This window comes from Trichophyton rubrum (genome assembly GCF_000151425.1).
Source record: "Trichophyton rubrum CBS 118892 genomic scaffold supercont2.1, whole genome shotgun sequence".
In the NCBI taxonomy this organism is placed as follows: domain Eukaryota; kingdom Fungi; phylum Ascomycota; class Eurotiomycetes; order Onygenales; family Arthrodermataceae; genus Trichophyton; species Trichophyton rubrum.
In genome coordinates, this window is record NW_003456428.1 from 2,353,625 (window position 1) to 2,369,813 (window position 16,189).

The 16,189-nt window shown below is 49.6% G+C and overlaps 7 protein-coding genes across 9 annotated transcripts; 5 read left to right on the plus strand and 2 right to left on the minus strand.

Moving 5' to 3' along the window:
• The first annotated feature begins 1,953 nt into the window (after nucleotides 1-1,953).
• Nucleotides 1,954-3,989, plus strand: TERG_00887 (uncharacterized protein). Of its 3 annotated transcripts, none has more exons than XM_047749194.1 (3): nucleotides 2,361-2,782; nucleotides 2,873-3,259; nucleotides 3,407-3,989. In XM_047749194.1, the coding sequence occupies exons 1-2, from the start codon at nucleotides 2,499-2,501 to the stop codon at nucleotides 3,126-3,128; spliced, it is 540 nt and encodes a 179-aa protein (XP_047605266.1). In that variant the 5' UTR covers nucleotides 2,361-2,498; the 3' UTR covers nucleotides 3,129-3,259; nucleotides 3,407-3,989. The 3 variants fall into 3 exon arrangements, with proteins under 3 accessions (XP_003238901.1, XP_047605266.1, XP_047605267.1); XM_047749195.1 differs by having other exon boundaries at nucleotides 3,468-3,989; XM_003238853.2 differs by having other exon boundaries at nucleotides 1,954-2,782; nucleotides 2,873-3,989.
• Nucleotides 3,990-4,337: 348 nt separating this feature from the next.
• On the plus strand, nucleotides 4,338-4,700 carry TERG_11649 (uncharacterized protein; the record flags this gene model as incomplete). Its single annotated transcript, XM_047750731.1, has 1 exon — nucleotides 4,338-4,700. The coding sequence occupies one exon, from the start codon at nucleotides 4,338-4,340 to the stop codon at nucleotides 4,698-4,700; it is 363 nt and encodes a 120-aa protein (XP_047605268.1).
• Nucleotides 4,701-4,807: 107 nt separating this feature from the next.
• Nucleotides 4,808-6,261, minus strand: TERG_00888 (uncharacterized protein; the record flags this gene model as incomplete). The annotated part of the gene is made up of 1 exon (XM_003238854.2): nucleotides 4,808-6,261. The coding sequence occupies exon 1, from the start codon at nucleotides 6,179-6,181 to the stop codon at nucleotides 4,808-4,810; it is 1,374 nt and encodes a 457-aa protein (XP_003238902.1). The 5' UTR covers nucleotides 6,182-6,261.
• Nucleotides 6,262-7,107: 846 nt separating this feature from the next.
• On the minus strand, nucleotides 7,108-8,635 carry TERG_00889 (uncharacterized protein). Its single transcript, XM_003238855.2, has one exon. It carries the CDS (start codon nucleotides 8,602-8,604, stop codon nucleotides 7,150-7,152), a length of 1,455 nt encoding a protein of 484 aa, XP_003238903.1. The 5' UTR covers nucleotides 8,605-8,635; the 3' UTR covers nucleotides 7,108-7,149.
• Nucleotides 8,636-9,634: 999 nt separating this feature from the next.
• TERG_00890 (uncharacterized protein) lies at nucleotides 9,635-12,793 on the plus strand. The gene has a single exon (XM_003238856.2). The coding sequence runs from the start codon at nucleotides 9,660-9,662 to the stop codon at nucleotides 11,802-11,804; it is 2,145 nt and encodes a 714-aa protein (XP_003238904.2). The 5' UTR covers nucleotides 9,635-9,659; the 3' UTR covers nucleotides 11,805-12,793.
• A 176-nt stretch (nucleotides 12,794-12,969) lies between these two features.
• On the plus strand, nucleotides 12,970-13,842 carry TERG_00891 (mitochondrial 37S ribosomal protein MRP4; the record flags this gene model as incomplete). Its single annotated transcript, XM_003238857.2, has 1 exon — nucleotides 12,970-13,842. One exon carries the CDS (start codon nucleotides 12,970-12,972, stop codon nucleotides 13,840-13,842), a length of 873 nt encoding a protein of 290 aa, XP_003238905.2.
• Nucleotides 13,843-14,373: 531 nt separating this feature from the next.
• On the plus strand, nucleotides 14,374-15,033 carry TERG_00892 (uncharacterized protein; the record flags this gene model as incomplete). The annotated part of the gene is made up of 1 exon (XM_003238858.1): nucleotides 14,374-15,033. One exon carries the CDS (start codon nucleotides 14,374-14,376, stop codon nucleotides 15,031-15,033), a length of 660 nt encoding a protein of 219 aa, XP_003238906.1.
• Between the last annotated feature and the right edge of the window lie 1,156 nt (nucleotides 15,034-16,189).

Sequence of the window (16,189 nt, forward strand, 5' to 3'; positions counted from 1 at the left end):
CTATCGAACAGAGCAGAATAGAACGTACACTGTTATCTTCTCCGTAGTAATACTTTGCGGGAATCAGCGACAGCAAGCCATCAAACGCGCTCGCATGGCCTCGTAGGCGTTCCTAAACGAGTATAATTTAGCAAGCGGATTAGCCAAATGCCAAAGGCATCTTACCTCTAAGCTATCCCCCATAACTGCAAGCAACTAGAAAAACAAAATGCTCTAGATTAAAACCATCCACGGCTTCGTCGACGGCTCGATGAAAATATTTCGAAATCTTGAACGGTGGGAAGAAATCTTGGCGTTTTCTCGTTTTCTGCCGTGGGGCTCCTTCACCGCCTTGGGTCCCAATAATAGCATTTTGATATCAACTTCAACGACATCAGCATTATTTGACATCAACAACAGGATTGATAGAAGAAAAGGATATCAATAGCAGATATCCTCGCGGAAGAAAGTACTCCATTGGCCACTGGCGGTGGTGGTGATAGTATTCTCCTTGTGATAACTTAACAGTGTTTGGTTAGCAGAGGACTGCTGGTGTTCTACTACGACGTGGCATGGCACGCCCTCACTGAGTACTCTTAAGAGACCATCGACGCCATCAACGACAACACAAGCATACTTGGTACAAAGTTACCTTCCGCTTCAGGCTGATAGCGCCTCGGATACACTTTTTTACACATATATTGGCAAATTAATGGGCAAAGCAGACTCCCTCAGATATGGATTACAGAAAACTGGCCACTACTGGCACTATCGACCAGGTACTGAACAATAATAAGATGCACACCTTTCTTCTACGGAATATCAACGTGCTGACATCATTCCGAATTTCGTGTTCCTGGCCCCTGGCGGCTAAAAGGATGCCAGATTCGGGTGGCTCGGCTGAACGCATAAAAAAACGGGGCATCCATCTGAACAATTCGCCGTTGGTAATAATAAGAGTCAGTTATTAAATAGTTCCAGGCATTCGTTTCGAGCTACCCCGTACGGAGCCCAAAAAGCAACTTATACTTAGACATCGAAGGTGACGTTGGGATGGTTTTTGTATCTCTCGGCGTTACCTTACTGTCAGACTCCGGCATTATTGCACTTCCGACGGCCACAGAGAAAGCCGCGCACATGGTGGTGGAGAATTCGGTCCAAGGCGATGGTAGGACGATAAGCTTCATAACAACGACATTATGGCGACCATTCCATAATTCAACTTGCATATCTACTCGAGTGTGCGCAATCATGTTGTTGTCTTTCTACAGCTTGAGGATAGGGCAGCGAAGATTAGCTAAGCATTCGGCATTGCGGCAGTGTCTGGATTTAACTTTCATAACCAGCCACAATAGAGGCTTGGATGAACAGTGGGGGGCTGAGCCATCAAACTTGATACCGGCTGTGAGAGCCTCCCCCCCTCTATCGAGCGTATATGCTAACTCCGTTCGAGTATGATGGTGCGCCAGACGGGAGGATTCGGATCGAGAACAGCGTTCTGAAAATGACTGGCTTAAGCATGACGTTCCGGAGGAGTTGAACTCAACAACCACCATCTATCTAGTTACTTCCTACCGTCTTCACGAGACAAGAAGCGTTCACCTGATACAGTCAGGAAACGACTTAACCATAGTCTGTGTTCACACCAAGAACAAAGAACTTGGGAAAGCGATCTTCGATATCCTCTGGCTTGGAGTACAGAAGTAGTAGCCTGTGGGTACGGTGAAGCGGAATCTTGCTGTCAAACCCTTGGAAAATAAACATCGGGGGATGTTTTTGGAGAGCCCCTCGCCTTACACGGCTGAAACTCCGGCTTTCCCTAAATAGGCGAATATCCAGGAAGCATTCAGCTCGTCCAGCATCATGGAGGAACTGCCCATGCAAAGAAGCCGCTGGCAGCTTCGAGGAACGGACAGGAACGAGAATCGCACAGCGAACTCGGGTTGGAACAACCGCGCAGAAGTGAGCTTGGCGAGGCTTTGCTCGTCGTATCCCAGCTGAGCAGGACGCGAGTGGGTATCAGGGCGGCGAATGAGATTGGGCCTGGACGGATGATTACGGTGCGTGTGGCTGCAAATCTGGGTGTGAGCAATGAGTGATCTTGTCTGGTCGAGAGGTGGGAAATTGCTGCGCATGCATGTCCCTGGCGCTCTGCGAGGAAGGCCAGCAACAGCAAGTTGCTGCGCATAAACCCCCAGGGAGGATCAGAAGTTAGTTAACTGAGGCACTCTAATAATAAACCGGTACTAGTCCTACGTAAGGATGCACGCCGCCATGGGCTTTGTCAGTAATACGCCTGAGCTGACTAGCGGGGTCTCGTCATCCGAATGTTATATACATATATAAAGGCGGGGTCTTGCTCTTGCTGTCTTCATCCTTTCCATCATCAACAACATCAACTCCTTCACATTTCCAACCATAGTCCGTCCATCATCTTCTAGACAGTCAGTCGCCTCTACGATAACATCAACCTCCAACAACCACATCCATATTTTCAGATAACCACACACCCAAGAAACATGTCCGGCTACGACTACAACCAACAGCAGGGCTACGGCCAGCAGTCTTATGGCGGCCAGCAGGGCGGCTACGGTCAGCAGCAACAAGGCTACGGTCAGCAGCCGCAGGGCTATGGCCAGGGCCAGTACGGCCAGGACCAGTATAGCAACCAGGGACAGCAGTACCAGCAGGGCGGCTACGACCAGAGTGGCTACAACCATCAGCAGCAGTCCTACGGACAACAGGGCCAGGACTACAACCAAGGCCAACAACAGCATGGCTACGGCGGTCAGCCTCAGTACGGGTAAGTACCAGAGCAAAGAGTCACAATAATACCCCGCCCCCGCCTCTCCTATAGGGCTGATGATGCTAACATACACACTCGTATTAACAGTCAGGACCAGGGCGCTCCAGGTGGTGCCCAGGAGGGTGAGCGTGGAATCGGAGGTGCTCTTGCTGGCGCTGCCTCTGGCGGTTTCCTCGGAAGCAAAGCCAACCACGGTATCCTAGGAGCCATCGGAGGAGCCATCGCCGGCCACTTTGCCGAAGAGAAGCTCAAGAAGCACGGAGATGGCCATCACGGAAGCGGCCATGGAGGCAGCAATGGCGGAAACCCTCTTGGTTCCATGTTCGGAGGCGGCAAGCACTGAACTGCATAAACTACCCCGTTTTGCTTGACTAACCGTGGATCTGAATCCGGAGGTTGATCTGATCAGGGCGGAGAGGAAGACGATGCGGAGGAGGCAAAAACCACGCGAGCGGGACACTTATGGCATGCCTTGTATGACTCTCCTATGTGCAGATATAATTTGTTTAAATTCTTTTACGTGTTGATTGATTGATTCCATCGTACGATTGTTTTCTGTTCCGTGTTCGTATGACCCATGTTGACATTTTACAACCTACTATTATTATTGCCATGTTCCAGCATCAGTGATACTTGTCACTTCTCTGCCAGACTTGTTGATAATGACAACTGTATTTATTAGGACTTAATATGCATGTGTTTTATTCCAAAGAAATTGACATTCCCCATAAACCCCTCCTTGGATTAATTTTAACTCCTAAACCCCCAGAATCTGCCTGTGATTCGGAGATTACGGACTGGATAACCATGGATACATAGAAGCGAGGGCCCTGATCCAGTCTGATATTCGGTATATCAAATCAGAATGCGTCGATGTAAAATGCCCCTTGGTACAGAGTTCCTATGGACACTTTCGCCAACCAGCAGCCAGATATCCGGCATTCATGGTCTCCTACTATGAGATCGACACGGAGGGCCGGCATGCATGATACCCATGTTTGGCTATCTATTATTGCAGCCACGAAGAGATATCTCCCGCCTGCAGCCCAGCTAATCCGCCTCCCAAAGACACTCTGGAAGATCGCAGATACGTGCAAATAATTTTTTAGCCAAGTGGAGATTTCAGCTTCTCCCAACGTCCTCGATTGAAAAAAGGGCAGATTGATACGAGCCGATCCAGCCCTGTGGCGTTCAAACATACTTAAGAAAATAAATATAAAATTATATATATTATCGCATGAAGGAAGCGGGATAAGCAGAAATTCGCCGATCCAGGGGTACTGCAATATATTTTATTTTTTTTTTTTTCCAGAGTCTATGATCATCTTTCGAGCCGATATTACTGTCCCTTGCGCAAAAAGAAAAAGAACAGTGGAGGCCAAAATCGGATGCTGCGGACTGGTCGTATTTGAGAAGAGAGACAAAGGCGACGGCAGGATGGTTACTTGCTTTGCGAGGTAGCTATAGAGTATTTGACTGGCGACTGAAGGTGACACCCTGGGGTGAGTGTCATACAAGTTGACAGCGACGTCGCAGAAGCGCCGGGACGGACATGCCGGGGCTAGAGGCTGCATGCTGCATATGCTACATGCTGGCTGTACGCTGGACGCTGTATGACCGGCGCAATTCCGGCGTACAGACATTGAAGCGTTCCTTCTGGGTCCTCTCTCTTGGGTCTGGACGTCATCTGTGTTCCGTCCAGGATCTGTTGATTTTTGTCCCTTGGGATCCCGTAAATAGCTCCCGGGATCAATCGATAGACACTAGTTATATAGAGAAAGGATGGACATCGCCTCAGAGGAAAAAAGAACCCGAATTAATCGTATTATATGTTTTTTTTTTCTCAGCGATGCCCAGCAAAAAAGAAATGGGTGGTATTGTACATCAACGGCCAGGGCCCATGAATAGAAAATAAGTATAAGTATATAAGGTGTAGCTCCCAAGGAAACGCAGGCCAAATGGTCGAGAAAGGATAAGAAAAAGAATAAAGAAAAGAAAAGAAAACAATGCGCAGACATTGTATCATGCAACTGAACACCGTCCCAAACCTTCTAGTAGGTCACTGGCTCGTACATCTATACCCCCGGTGTCTTCGTCTTCAATGCCAAAGGCAATGAACAACACGTCATCACTGTAGCCATGGTATTTCTGGCCGGGCGTTTTCCAACTTATGGAAGTGATGTAGAACATCTCAGTCTGGCTCCAGACTTGTGCTTCCTCGGGCGTCAGACCCGGCGGTTTCTTGCCCTCTCCAGCCTTACCGCGGCCGTGGATCCAGATGGGCTTTGAGGATATCCCGTACAGCTCGAAGGGGGCACTCTGGCGGAAGAGCATGGCGTAGGGCTCATACACGCTGTGGAAGGAGTAGAAGCTCTTGTGCTGGAAGATGGTCAGCACAAAGGTGTTCTCTTCGTTGGGCTTGCAGTTCGGATCTGTCCGGTTGCAGAGGGTGATGGCCAGGGAATTTGTGGCCTGGTGGATGGACTCGAGCTTGGGCGGCAGACGAGGCATGTACCGCCGCAGACACCGGTTGTCCTGGGAGGCCACGGCGGGCGCGAGATCCGGTCCTACCGCGCCGGTGTACTCTAGTTTGGCGAAGACTCGCCGGGGAGCCACGTCGTAGTGGGCGTACATCTGGCCATCCCTGTCCCAGAAGACGAACCAGTTCTTCTCGATGGCGCCGTACGCCGTCGGCCGTTGGATCTCCGTGGGCACGCGGAACTCGTTCTGGAAGAAGTGCTCGTACCCCCAGTCCATCAGCATGCGGAAGTCCTGCACCCACTGCCCGAAACAGGTGAAGACCGAGTTGGAGCCGTAGATGGCCAGCGGGAAGCGAGGCCCGTAGAAGACGCGGGCATCGTGGGGGCCGATATTGAGGGCGAAGAAGGCCAGGTCGCCCGTACACTTGTTGCGGTCTCCTACGGTAGCGGCAATGGGCATGTTCATCGGCGGGCTGACACACTCCAGGCGGCCGCTCGTCTTGAACATGGCGTTACACACGAGCTCAGCAAACCAGACGGTGTTCTTGATCGTGTCCCGGCGGTTCATATGCTGTGCTGAGATCACCCAGGTGTCGTTGAGCTGCGGATGGGGGATGATGCTGGGGTTCGTAGCCGGCAGCTCGCCGAACTTGATGCGAAAGAACTTGCGGTCCGGCGTCGACAGCGAGAAGACCTCGTGGTGTGTTTTCGCGATGTCGGACGCGGTCTTGGGCGATGGCTTGTCATGATTATGGTCATTATTATTATTATCGTCAAACGAGGGCAGCGAGCCCTTGAAGGTGTCTCTGAGCGACCATCCGGAGCGTGCGCTGCCAAAGTAGGTGGCGGCCACGAAGGCGAGCAGCAGGAAAAGGGCCACCGGGAGGAAGAGTCGCTTGAGCCCGCGAACTAGCATTGCCTATCGAGCACGTTAGGTCAGGTCAGGACGGCCGTTTTCCCTTCACATCGTCAGGCCCCAGTCGAGGGAGGAAGATGTTACTCCGTCAAGAAGATATCGCTTTTGCTTGTTGGTTGGGCGGTTGTACGGGGCGTCGAGATGGAAGAAGTCCAGAGCAGAGCATCGCAACCGCGGCGGCCCCAGCAGCGAGCGACTGGCAGAGACAACAATCGCCCTAACACAGCTTCTTTTCTCCCTTGGAACGAGCAGAGTTTTTTTCTTATTTTTGCTTCTTCTCCGTCTTTTCTCTCCCAATGAACAATGAATCAGCAGCGGCCGTTACGCAGCTTACGTGGGATGCTTCTCCATGTATTGGCGAATGGCCCGAGGAGTGGTTCGTGTCGCCTACCAAATTTCCCCAGGGCCAATTGGAGCGCCCCAACGCATGGAGAAAAGGGGTTGGGCCAGGGGGTTCCGCAGTGGACAGGCAAGCCACGAGCAGGAGGTCCCATAGTGTGTATACGCACTGTATTATTATACATATATTATCATACTATCATTTGCTGGTGCCGATGAAGTTATGGGGCCTGGATCTGCTCTTGCTGGTGGGCGGGCGAGGGCGGGTGAGAGAAAAAGCAAGGCCGCCCTCGGGATCCCTGCAAGCCTCTCTCGGACGTGTTACTCGATTTGATACATAATTTGCATGAGCCCCGTGAAGATAAAGATCATTTCCATTGATAGCGCCTGAAAGTCTCTCTATATATACACAGGATGATACTGGATTCGTCACGCTATGAACATGTGAAACTGCTGCTGCTTCGTAAAAGAAGAAGAAAAAAAAAAAAAAAAAAAAAAACAAACCAAAAGAAAGGACAACAGGATCTAATCAAACGGAGGGGGCATAACGGGCCCTCCCAAAAATTGCAAGGAGAGAGAGAAAGAGAGAAAGAGAGCGAGATGGTGAAGGAAAGGGAGAAAGGAACCGATCACATAGCTTTGGCGGCAGGCGGCAATGTCCTGGAATAAGCCCACTGAGCGAACTTGACGCTGGGTCCGTCGAAAAGCTTAGTGACAATCTCCGCAAGCCAGAGGGTGAGCGGAAGGAGAATAAGTTGTGGAGCAAGGAATCCAACCTCAAGGCCCAGTGGGCCATTCGTGGGCAGAGGGAATCGGTTGACCCATCCAGGGATGGTTTTGTGGTGCGAATCCTTCACCCAGCCCACTGCGGAATAGAGGCGGTCTCCCAGAATCCAGAGAACGGGGCCATGGACGAGGTAGAGGGCAAAGGAGACACGGCCGAGATACTGGTTGAATCGGAGCTCGAAGAAGCTCTGCAGAGGGCGGATGCGAGATATCGACGAGACCAGGAAGACGGCCGCCCAGAAGAGGTAGAACCATTTGAAGTCGAAGACCGCCTGGGGTTTCAGGTAGGAGAGCCAGTTCCAGCCAGGAGACTCCTTGAGCAGCGCAACGTCGAAGCTGTGGGATGGACAGCCGCCGAGGTACATGCTGATCACGAAGAGACTGTAGAAGAATGTCTCCTTGTAGGGTTGCAAACGGTAGAAGAATTTGGGCAGGTTGTTGCTCTCCGCGAGCAGGTCGAGGTCGGACAGGTGCATGCCAGCAACGAACATGGCGCACAACGCTCCGTCTGCAATGTACATGAAGTAGATGAAGAGGCCGATCTCGCACAGCAGGCGAGCGTTCCTCGAAGCCTTGGAGAAGGCCAGCAGCGCAGTGTAGATGACAATCGAGCCCTTGAACTCGACCGGAATCGACCACGCATGGAAGTTGTAATGGAACCAGAGCTCGCCGCCGGTTCGGTAGATGAAGCTGAAGTTCTTCATCTCGCAATACCACTTCCACACCTCGTCTTTGTAGCTCCCTTGCGGATCAGGAACCGCCGTTATCCCAAACATATGCCATATTGTCATGTATACGAAGGTCGTGGCCATGACCGGTAGGTAGAGTCGAAGCCATCGTCGAAATAGGGCGGAGGCCAGGGTATCTCCAAGCTTGAGATAGTCGCCTGCCTGTATCAAGCTCAGAGCTTTCACCGACAGCACATAGCCCGACAGCACGAAGAAGACGCTGACTGCAAAATGGCCGCCGGAGAAGAAGGTCCGTATCCCAGGCAAGGCAATGAAGTGGTGCTTGCCTTTGTATCCGTATGCGTTCTCGAATATGGGATTCTGCGTCACCGCATCGTGAGCCCAGAGCTCGTGGTGGCCGAAATAAACGAGTAGGGCTGCGAATCCTCTCAAGCCATCGAGGTAGCTAGTCCGTCCCATCTGTTTCCGCCGACCCTTCGTCGTCAGGATAGACGGCCGCACTATGTCAAGAAACCATCGCAATGCACCGGAAATCCGAGACGGTTTCGGCTCCCCAGTGGGCTCCTGCCAGTACTGCTTCTCTAATATGTTCCCCGGTAGAGCTGACATCTTCAAATGCAGCCGGTGGTGTTCCTGGCTGTCCTTTTGCGCTTCCTCAAGGGAAGAAGATGGATAATAATAATAAGTAAATTAGTTATTAAGAAAAAAAAAAAAAAAAAAAAGGAGAGCTGGAGAAATTTTTCTTCCTCCCTGCCGGACCTTTGATCCAGGCGCGCCAGCTACTAAGGTTGAAATCGAACAGCGAAAAGGAATGGTGGAATGGTGGAGGAGCGGCGGAGGAGGAGAATATCTTGATCAAGATCCGGGGTTAAAGTGAACCGAAAAACCCTTCCCACCCCCCCCTCCCCCTTGGGTTCCCATCTCTTATGCGGAGTTCGTACGGCTCAATAAAAAAAGATTAATTCGGTTGACGTATTTCGAGCAGCGAGCACATCGGTTTCACACTGTCTGAAAGAAGCAACGAAGGCGAAAAAGCAACGAAAGGCCTTCCAAATATCACAGGCAAAAAGTCCGCCAGGTGCCAAGGAGTGTCATATATTCCAGGTAAACCAGAGGGAGAGGGAGCTGGCCGGTACTTTAGGGGTTCACATGCCGAGTCGTTCCTGTTCCTCGCCCTCGTTGCGTGTCCATCTTTTCGCACTCGCCCGCCCCTTGGCCCTGGTCTGGCTTTGCCCTGGCCCGAGAGGCAACAAGGTCTCCCCCGAAGCTTCCAGGAAAGGATGCCCGTATCCAATCCCTGGCGCGGTGGAGATTGGCTTCCTGATTTCCTTTGCCTGATCCACCCCTTATTTTGACTTTTTTTGCCATCCAAAATTTTCAGTTAGTCTAATTGAGCTTATCCCGAGCCATACAAGCGGAAAATAATATCAACAGCTCCCTCGGCCATAAAGCAAAAAAAACGGCACTTTTCCCCCTTCTTTCGATCGGAAATCGACCGTGGATACCTTGACCGGAGGCGCTTACTTCGATTTTTTTTCCTTGGTCCCCCAGGTCTTCTCAATTCCTCTGACCTGAACAACCTTCTTTCTCTCTTCTCCTCCTCCTTCTCCTTCTTCCTCCACCCCCCGCACATGGCAATCGCCGCTTCTCGTCTTTAAAACATCATGATGAAGCCGCTTTCTCCTTTTCTGAACCGTACTCCTGTGAGTATTCGTTCAGCAATAGATCAAGCAATGGGGGCAGTCAAGACCATTGCACCGAAGTTCGGAGGCTTCCTGCCACGGCAGATGAGAAGAGCTCTGGTAGGATGCGTCTCCTGTCTGGTCATCGTCATTTACCTTTCAGTTGCTGGTGCCTTCTCCGAGTCGAAAAGCGATTATCCTCACAGTCTCGCTGCCCCAACAATGGAAAAGTTTCCCCGCAAAATCTGGCAGACTTGGAAGGTTGACCCTCTGGCTTTCGACAAACGAGACTTGGATACCGCAAAGAGCTGGGTATCTAAGAACCCCGAGTACCGATATGAAGTTTTGACCGACCACAACGACATGTACTATGTTGAAACGCACTTTGGCCCTGAAGGTTTCAATCGACCGGACATCGTCGATACCTACCGCCAGCTCACTGCAAAGATCATCAAGGCTGATTTGCTCAGATACCTCGTCATGTATGTTGATGGCGGTGTCTATACTGATATTGATGTCGAGGCAATCAGACCAATCAAGCGATTCATCCCGGAGCGGTACAACGAGAAGGACATCAACATGGTCATCAGTGTCGAGATCGACGAGCCAAGCTTCAGTGACCACGCCATCCTGGGCCAGAAATCGAAGTCTTTCTGTCAATGGACGTTCATGTGCAAGCCCAAACTCCCCGTCATGATGAGACTTGTCGATAACATTCTGAAGTGGCTCAATGGCGTTGCAAAGAAGCAAGGCAAACCGATTTCAGAAATTGTCCTCGACTTTGACGAAGTTATCAGTGGCACTGGACCGTCTGCCTTTACCAACGCAATCTTGCAAGAGATGAGCGAGAATATTGGTGAGCCTGTCAAATGGGACATGTTCCATGATATGCATGAATCTAAGCTCGTGGGAGGCTTCCTTGTCCTCACTGTCGAAGCATTCGCCGCTGGACAGGGCCACTCTGACTCTGGGAACCACAACGCTCGAGCTGCTCTTGTCAAGCATCACTACCACGCATCTGAATGGCCAAAAAATCATCCACGATACAACCATCCTGTGTATGGTGAAGTTGAAAAGTGCAACTGGGATCGAGGGTGTGTTGAAGAATGGGATAAGAACACTGCCGCTTTCAAGGAACTCTCGTCCGAAGAACAGGCCAAAAAGATCGCTCTTGCAAAGCTCGAAGTTGATACTCCACCACCCAAGGTGCCCGAGGTCCCAACATGGAACCAGCCTCTACCAGGAGCGGAACAACAGCCCAACGGACAGCCCCAACCCCCTCAGGTTCCCCAGCAGGTACCAGTTCAAGGTCAGCCCATTGTGCAAAACCCACCCCAGCAGCAACCCCAGCAACCAGGCCAGCAGTTCCAGCAACCCCCAATGCAACCACTACAGCCAGGCCAGCAGGTACAGCAAGCACCGCCCACGCAACAGCAGCAACCCGGACAGCAAATCCCGCAAGCTCCACCACAGCAGCAACAGCCAGGACAACAATTGCAACACCAATCTGAACAGCAGCTACAGCAGCCACCAACGCAGCAGCCACCAACGCAGCAGCAACCGGGCCAGCAGCAACCAGGGCAGCAATTCCAGCAACCACCACCACCACCACAGCAGCAGCAACCTGGTCAGGCGTTACAACAGCCACCACCACCAACACAGCAGCAGCAACCCGGACAGGCATTGCAACAACCACCTCCGCCACAGCAGCAGCAACCTGGTCAGGCGTTACAACAGCCACCACCACCAACACAGCAGCAGCAACCTGGACAGGCATTGCAACAACCACCTCCGCCACAGCAGCAACAACCCGGACAGCCATTGCAACAACCACCTCCGCCACAACAGCAGCAGCCCGGACAGCCACTGCAGCAGCAACCTGGACAGCCATTGCAACAGCCACCACCACGCCAGCAACAACCCGGACAAGGCCCACCTGAACAACCCAAGGCACCTTCGGAAAATGAACAACAACCTAAGGCGCCCCAGCCTAATGCACCTGCATCTCCAGAGGGACCAGAAAAGCTCGATGATAAAGACCTCAAGGAAATTGCCGATCTCAATGATGAGCTCAACAACCTCGAAGGCTCTGAGAAGAAAAAGCGCGATCCCAAAGCTGAGCCTTGAAGGGTAGTTGAGATTGCGTGACAACATTCCATGACTGCATGATATCGGAGTCTCTCTATCCACCGCTTTTACCCCTATTTTTATTGGATCCCTGTTGTCATGATAGGCATCATAAAGCCAATGGGGGTGAAATATCGCCGGATGAGATAGACGTATATCCCCGCTCGTCTGAGTGGACGTGTGGTGTGGTAGCTGGCTTACACTCCCCAGCACGGCGCGGTACAGGACACGCCCCTTTATCAGCCTAAAGCAGTCCGAGTATATTCAAGAAGAACGGTGTTTCAACGGCGTTTATGGGTCATATCGAAGGGAAGCGCGTGATGAATATGGATACCTAAAGATTTCTGATTTCATTTCATTTCCTTTCGTCTTCCTTTTTTTTCTGTCATATTCTTAATATCCTGAACTCTGATAGCGGTTGGTTATGTCTTTATGCGGGGATTTATTAGCACGTTATAGACTATCATTGTCAGTTATCACGGCCTCCAATTTGAATGTGTTATAATGTTGAATATAACCTGTTAATAGCAAATGAATATTGGAGACGAGGGTCTCGCATCTAAACTTTCGCTCGTTTCATAGTTCAAGAACATGTTTCCTGAGCTAACAAGTCAAGTAACCATCGTACCTGAGCTCTCTAGATGAACCTCGCTGCGCAAGGGCATCGCCTTGCTCGATAGAGCCTTTCGTGCTCGTCACCCTCAGGTTTACTTGTCGTTAGAAGTTCATTTTCAGACGTTGGAAATTCCGAGGCTAAAATAGACTGCTTATGTAATCGGAATTTTCTCAAACTTCTCAAAGGCTTTCTTCGCTCTCAAAAGAGCGGTTCTACCCCAGCGCAAGATCCCCAGCCCACAAACGACAGCGATGATATTAAGACGGTTCGCCATAAGGCAAGGTAAGCCTTTACTCTTCAATTTAATCTCCCAGCTGTCCTAATTGCCGGACTAACCACCGGATCTCTTGCAGCGCGCTCCTTTGCGCAGAACAGCCGTCAAAGACCCTTTCAGACCCGATTTTTGTCCAGCCAAATTCCTACCGATACCATCCCTGTGGCCGAGGTAGAGGCGAGTGAATCTGTACAGGCTAATGGTGTCAGCCCGGAAGAGCCTGTTTCATCGGCATTGGCTCAGCACAGAGCCAGTGTAGTAACTAGTATGTGTGGATGAGGGAGGTTGCCGATTGCAGCTTATCCTATCTATGGCGTTCTCCTGAAGGAAGAAGAAATCTTGAGCCTAGTAAAAGATTGACTGACGCTCCTCCTATCTTGACAGAAAATAAATTCAACCGACTTGGATCTGATATTAGGAACAATTACCGGCCTGAAAATCTAATTTCCAATCCTCCCAGGGCTTCTGATGTCACTCTCGAACTCCTTCTCGCCTCCCAGGCCCATATCGGACATTCAACTTCTCTCTGGAACCCCGGAAACTCGGGCTATATACATGGTATTCGAGAAGGAGTTCACATAATTTCTCTCGATGTGACTGCAGCTCATTTACGGCGAGCAGCCAAAATTGTCGAGGAAGTTGCACGAGTCGGGGGTTTAATCTTGTTCGTTGGTACTAGAAAGGGCCAGAAACGAGCAGTTGTGCGTGCTGCTGAACTAGCGCAGGGTTGCCATGTCTTTGATCGCTGGGTTCCAGGATCTCTCACCAACGCTATGCAGCTCCTGAATAAATGCGAGGTTAAGCTCGTTGATGCCCTTGATAGAACTGTGGATTATCCCGGATTTCAGAGTGTTGACATCGAAAGATGCCCATTGAGACCGGATTTGGTGGTCTGTTTCAATCCCCTTGAAAATAAGCCTTTGCTCCAGGAATGTGCTACCATGAATATTCCCACCATCGGAGTTATCGATACCGACGCGGATCCAACCCGAGTGACCTATCCTATACCTGCAAATGATGACAGTCCCAGATGCATCAGTGTTATTGCGGGTGTCCTAGGAAGGGCTGGAGAAAGAGGGCAGCAAGTGCGGTTGAAACAGTCAGCTACTGGAGATTTACCTTATACACCTATCAACCTTGGTGCCTAAAAAAACAAGAAGCCTTAGGCTACGGGTTCTACTCCTCTTTCGAAGATTATACCCGGTTGAAAGGCTCGTTTTATGAAATTTTAAGGCTAGCAATGTACAATAGTATAACTTTTTCTTATTGTGTATTAACTCTGGTACTGTCGATTCTTCAGTTTTACTAGGAGCAATATGTTTCTTCTTCTTTTCTTTCCCGTTCTTGGCCTCGAATATCAAAACGTCGGTAATAATTTCCCTTTGATAAATACCAGCGGACGTTGCCATGTCACCTGCCATCAAACTATAACAGCTCCAGAAAGTTATTTGAATACAGCCACCGTTGCTGCAACCCATGGGTGCATATGGGCAACGACGTCATACTACCTTATACTTGCTGAAAATTTCATATCATTAAAATAAGCAAGAGTAACCTAGGGATTCGATATCGGAAGTCACCTCCTTTCCACAAAGAAACAAGAAATCTCAAGTCTCAACTGAATAAGTTCCCTCCCGTTATTGATTGTGTTATATTCGGTCCTATATTCTGCTTTCATCATGGAACTGGGCTTCGGTGATCAAGATCTTATCTATGAAGAAGAAGCTAAAAGGCTAGCGAAATCAGCTCCAGTGCCTCGGCCTATGTGCCTGTCATGTAGCAAGCTTGTCGCAGAATCTCCCATGCTACAGTGTTCTCAGGCTCATCCATCAACAAGATGCTACCAATGTGTCAAAGCCAACAAGCCGTGCCATACTATTCCACCACAGTTCAGAGGTGATCTCGAACGTATTCAGGCTCTTGCGCGAGAAATCCATGTTAGACCGTCGCAAAAAGCAACCGAACAGCTTCAAGATTTTGCTCGGAAATATGTTGCGCGTATCGAAGCATACGAGCTTAAGGAGCCTACATTAGAAATTTATGCACCGTATCAAGTACCTCGATCAGTCCTACTTCCCGTCCCGATTGATTCCCCGGTCAAGGCTGTAAACCCCGTGAACTCTTCAGTTTCTACAGAAGATGGGTTAGCCTCAAAGGCTCGCGATCTTCAGCAGGTCAACCACATGCTGAATAAAATAGTGGATATTTTATCGCGAAAAATGGACTTACCCTCGGAGAATGGAAATATTGAGAAGAACTCAGAATCTACTTGGCTACACGTTAACCAAGGCACCATACACGGGGATAATGTTAATGAAGCTCCAAAACAACGTCGTTGATAACCCTGCGTTCGATCACTGCATGGCTGGTTCTATTACTAATTCATGCAAACGCAATCGTATTGATTTACTCCCTACGCCAACATTATCATGTCAAGCATGCTACAAAGGAGACTGGCCTGAGCTTAAGGTAAGAAAATACACATGAAAATTTTCGTCACTTTTCCATGAATTGTATGAACTAGTATCATCTTTCAAATTCTGGCTAATTAAGCTCATTGACTACCTGGCAGGTCAAAAGGTAGAAAGCGATTTCCATGTATCAAATCGGCCCCTATCTGGGGGCCTTCCTGGAGCTGCAGAGTCCTAAAGCGGGTGATTACCTTTCGACTATATATCGACTTTGTATACATTCAGCGTTTTCTGGCTCATAAAGTCTTGTTGCCTTAGCTCAGGATTAATGGCGCGTGCATTGTCCACATTATTCGAAAATTACATTGCTTTAACTGCGCTTTTCCCCTGAACAATAAGTTATGTCGGCTAAAGCCACAGTGCGGCAAAAGGGTTTACATATGAATTTCAATGCTACCAAAAACAATTGACCGTCAAGAGAATGTGAAGCTCTTCTACACTCCATGCAAAAAGAATAGATTAATTACAGCTATTTAGTTACTGTGCGATGAATTAAAGTTGGTTAACTTTTTTCACGTTTTTGCCAACCTTATTTTAGGTTTAGCAGCTCGAAGATTGCCAAGACTGGGTTACTATGCATGGCGATTGTCTTCTCCGTGAACATACGCAGTTCTACAGGAAAGCCTGCTGTTACCTCGGAATCTATTGCCCTCGCATGGCTCAGGGGGATTTATCATAGCACCATATTACCAAATTCCATAGCCTCCAGGTGGCATATACCTCACATACCTATGCACTGCCAGTTGGTAATCATGTGGGGGTGGCATGATTGAGAGAAACAATCCATATTTATAGATCGGGTCTATAGCTAAAAAACGGAAAATAAATATATCTGGTCAAAATAGAGCATTAAGGCAAGTGTAGCCGCGTAGAATAGCGTCCAAATGAACAAACAAGTCTATCTACCATACGTAGAGATACATAAATAAATCTAGAAGGGTATATATGGGATAACAGCCAGCAATTGTAGTTGCACACTTGTTGAAAACGTAAAGAGAATTCTCCCCACCCAAGATAGTAGAGA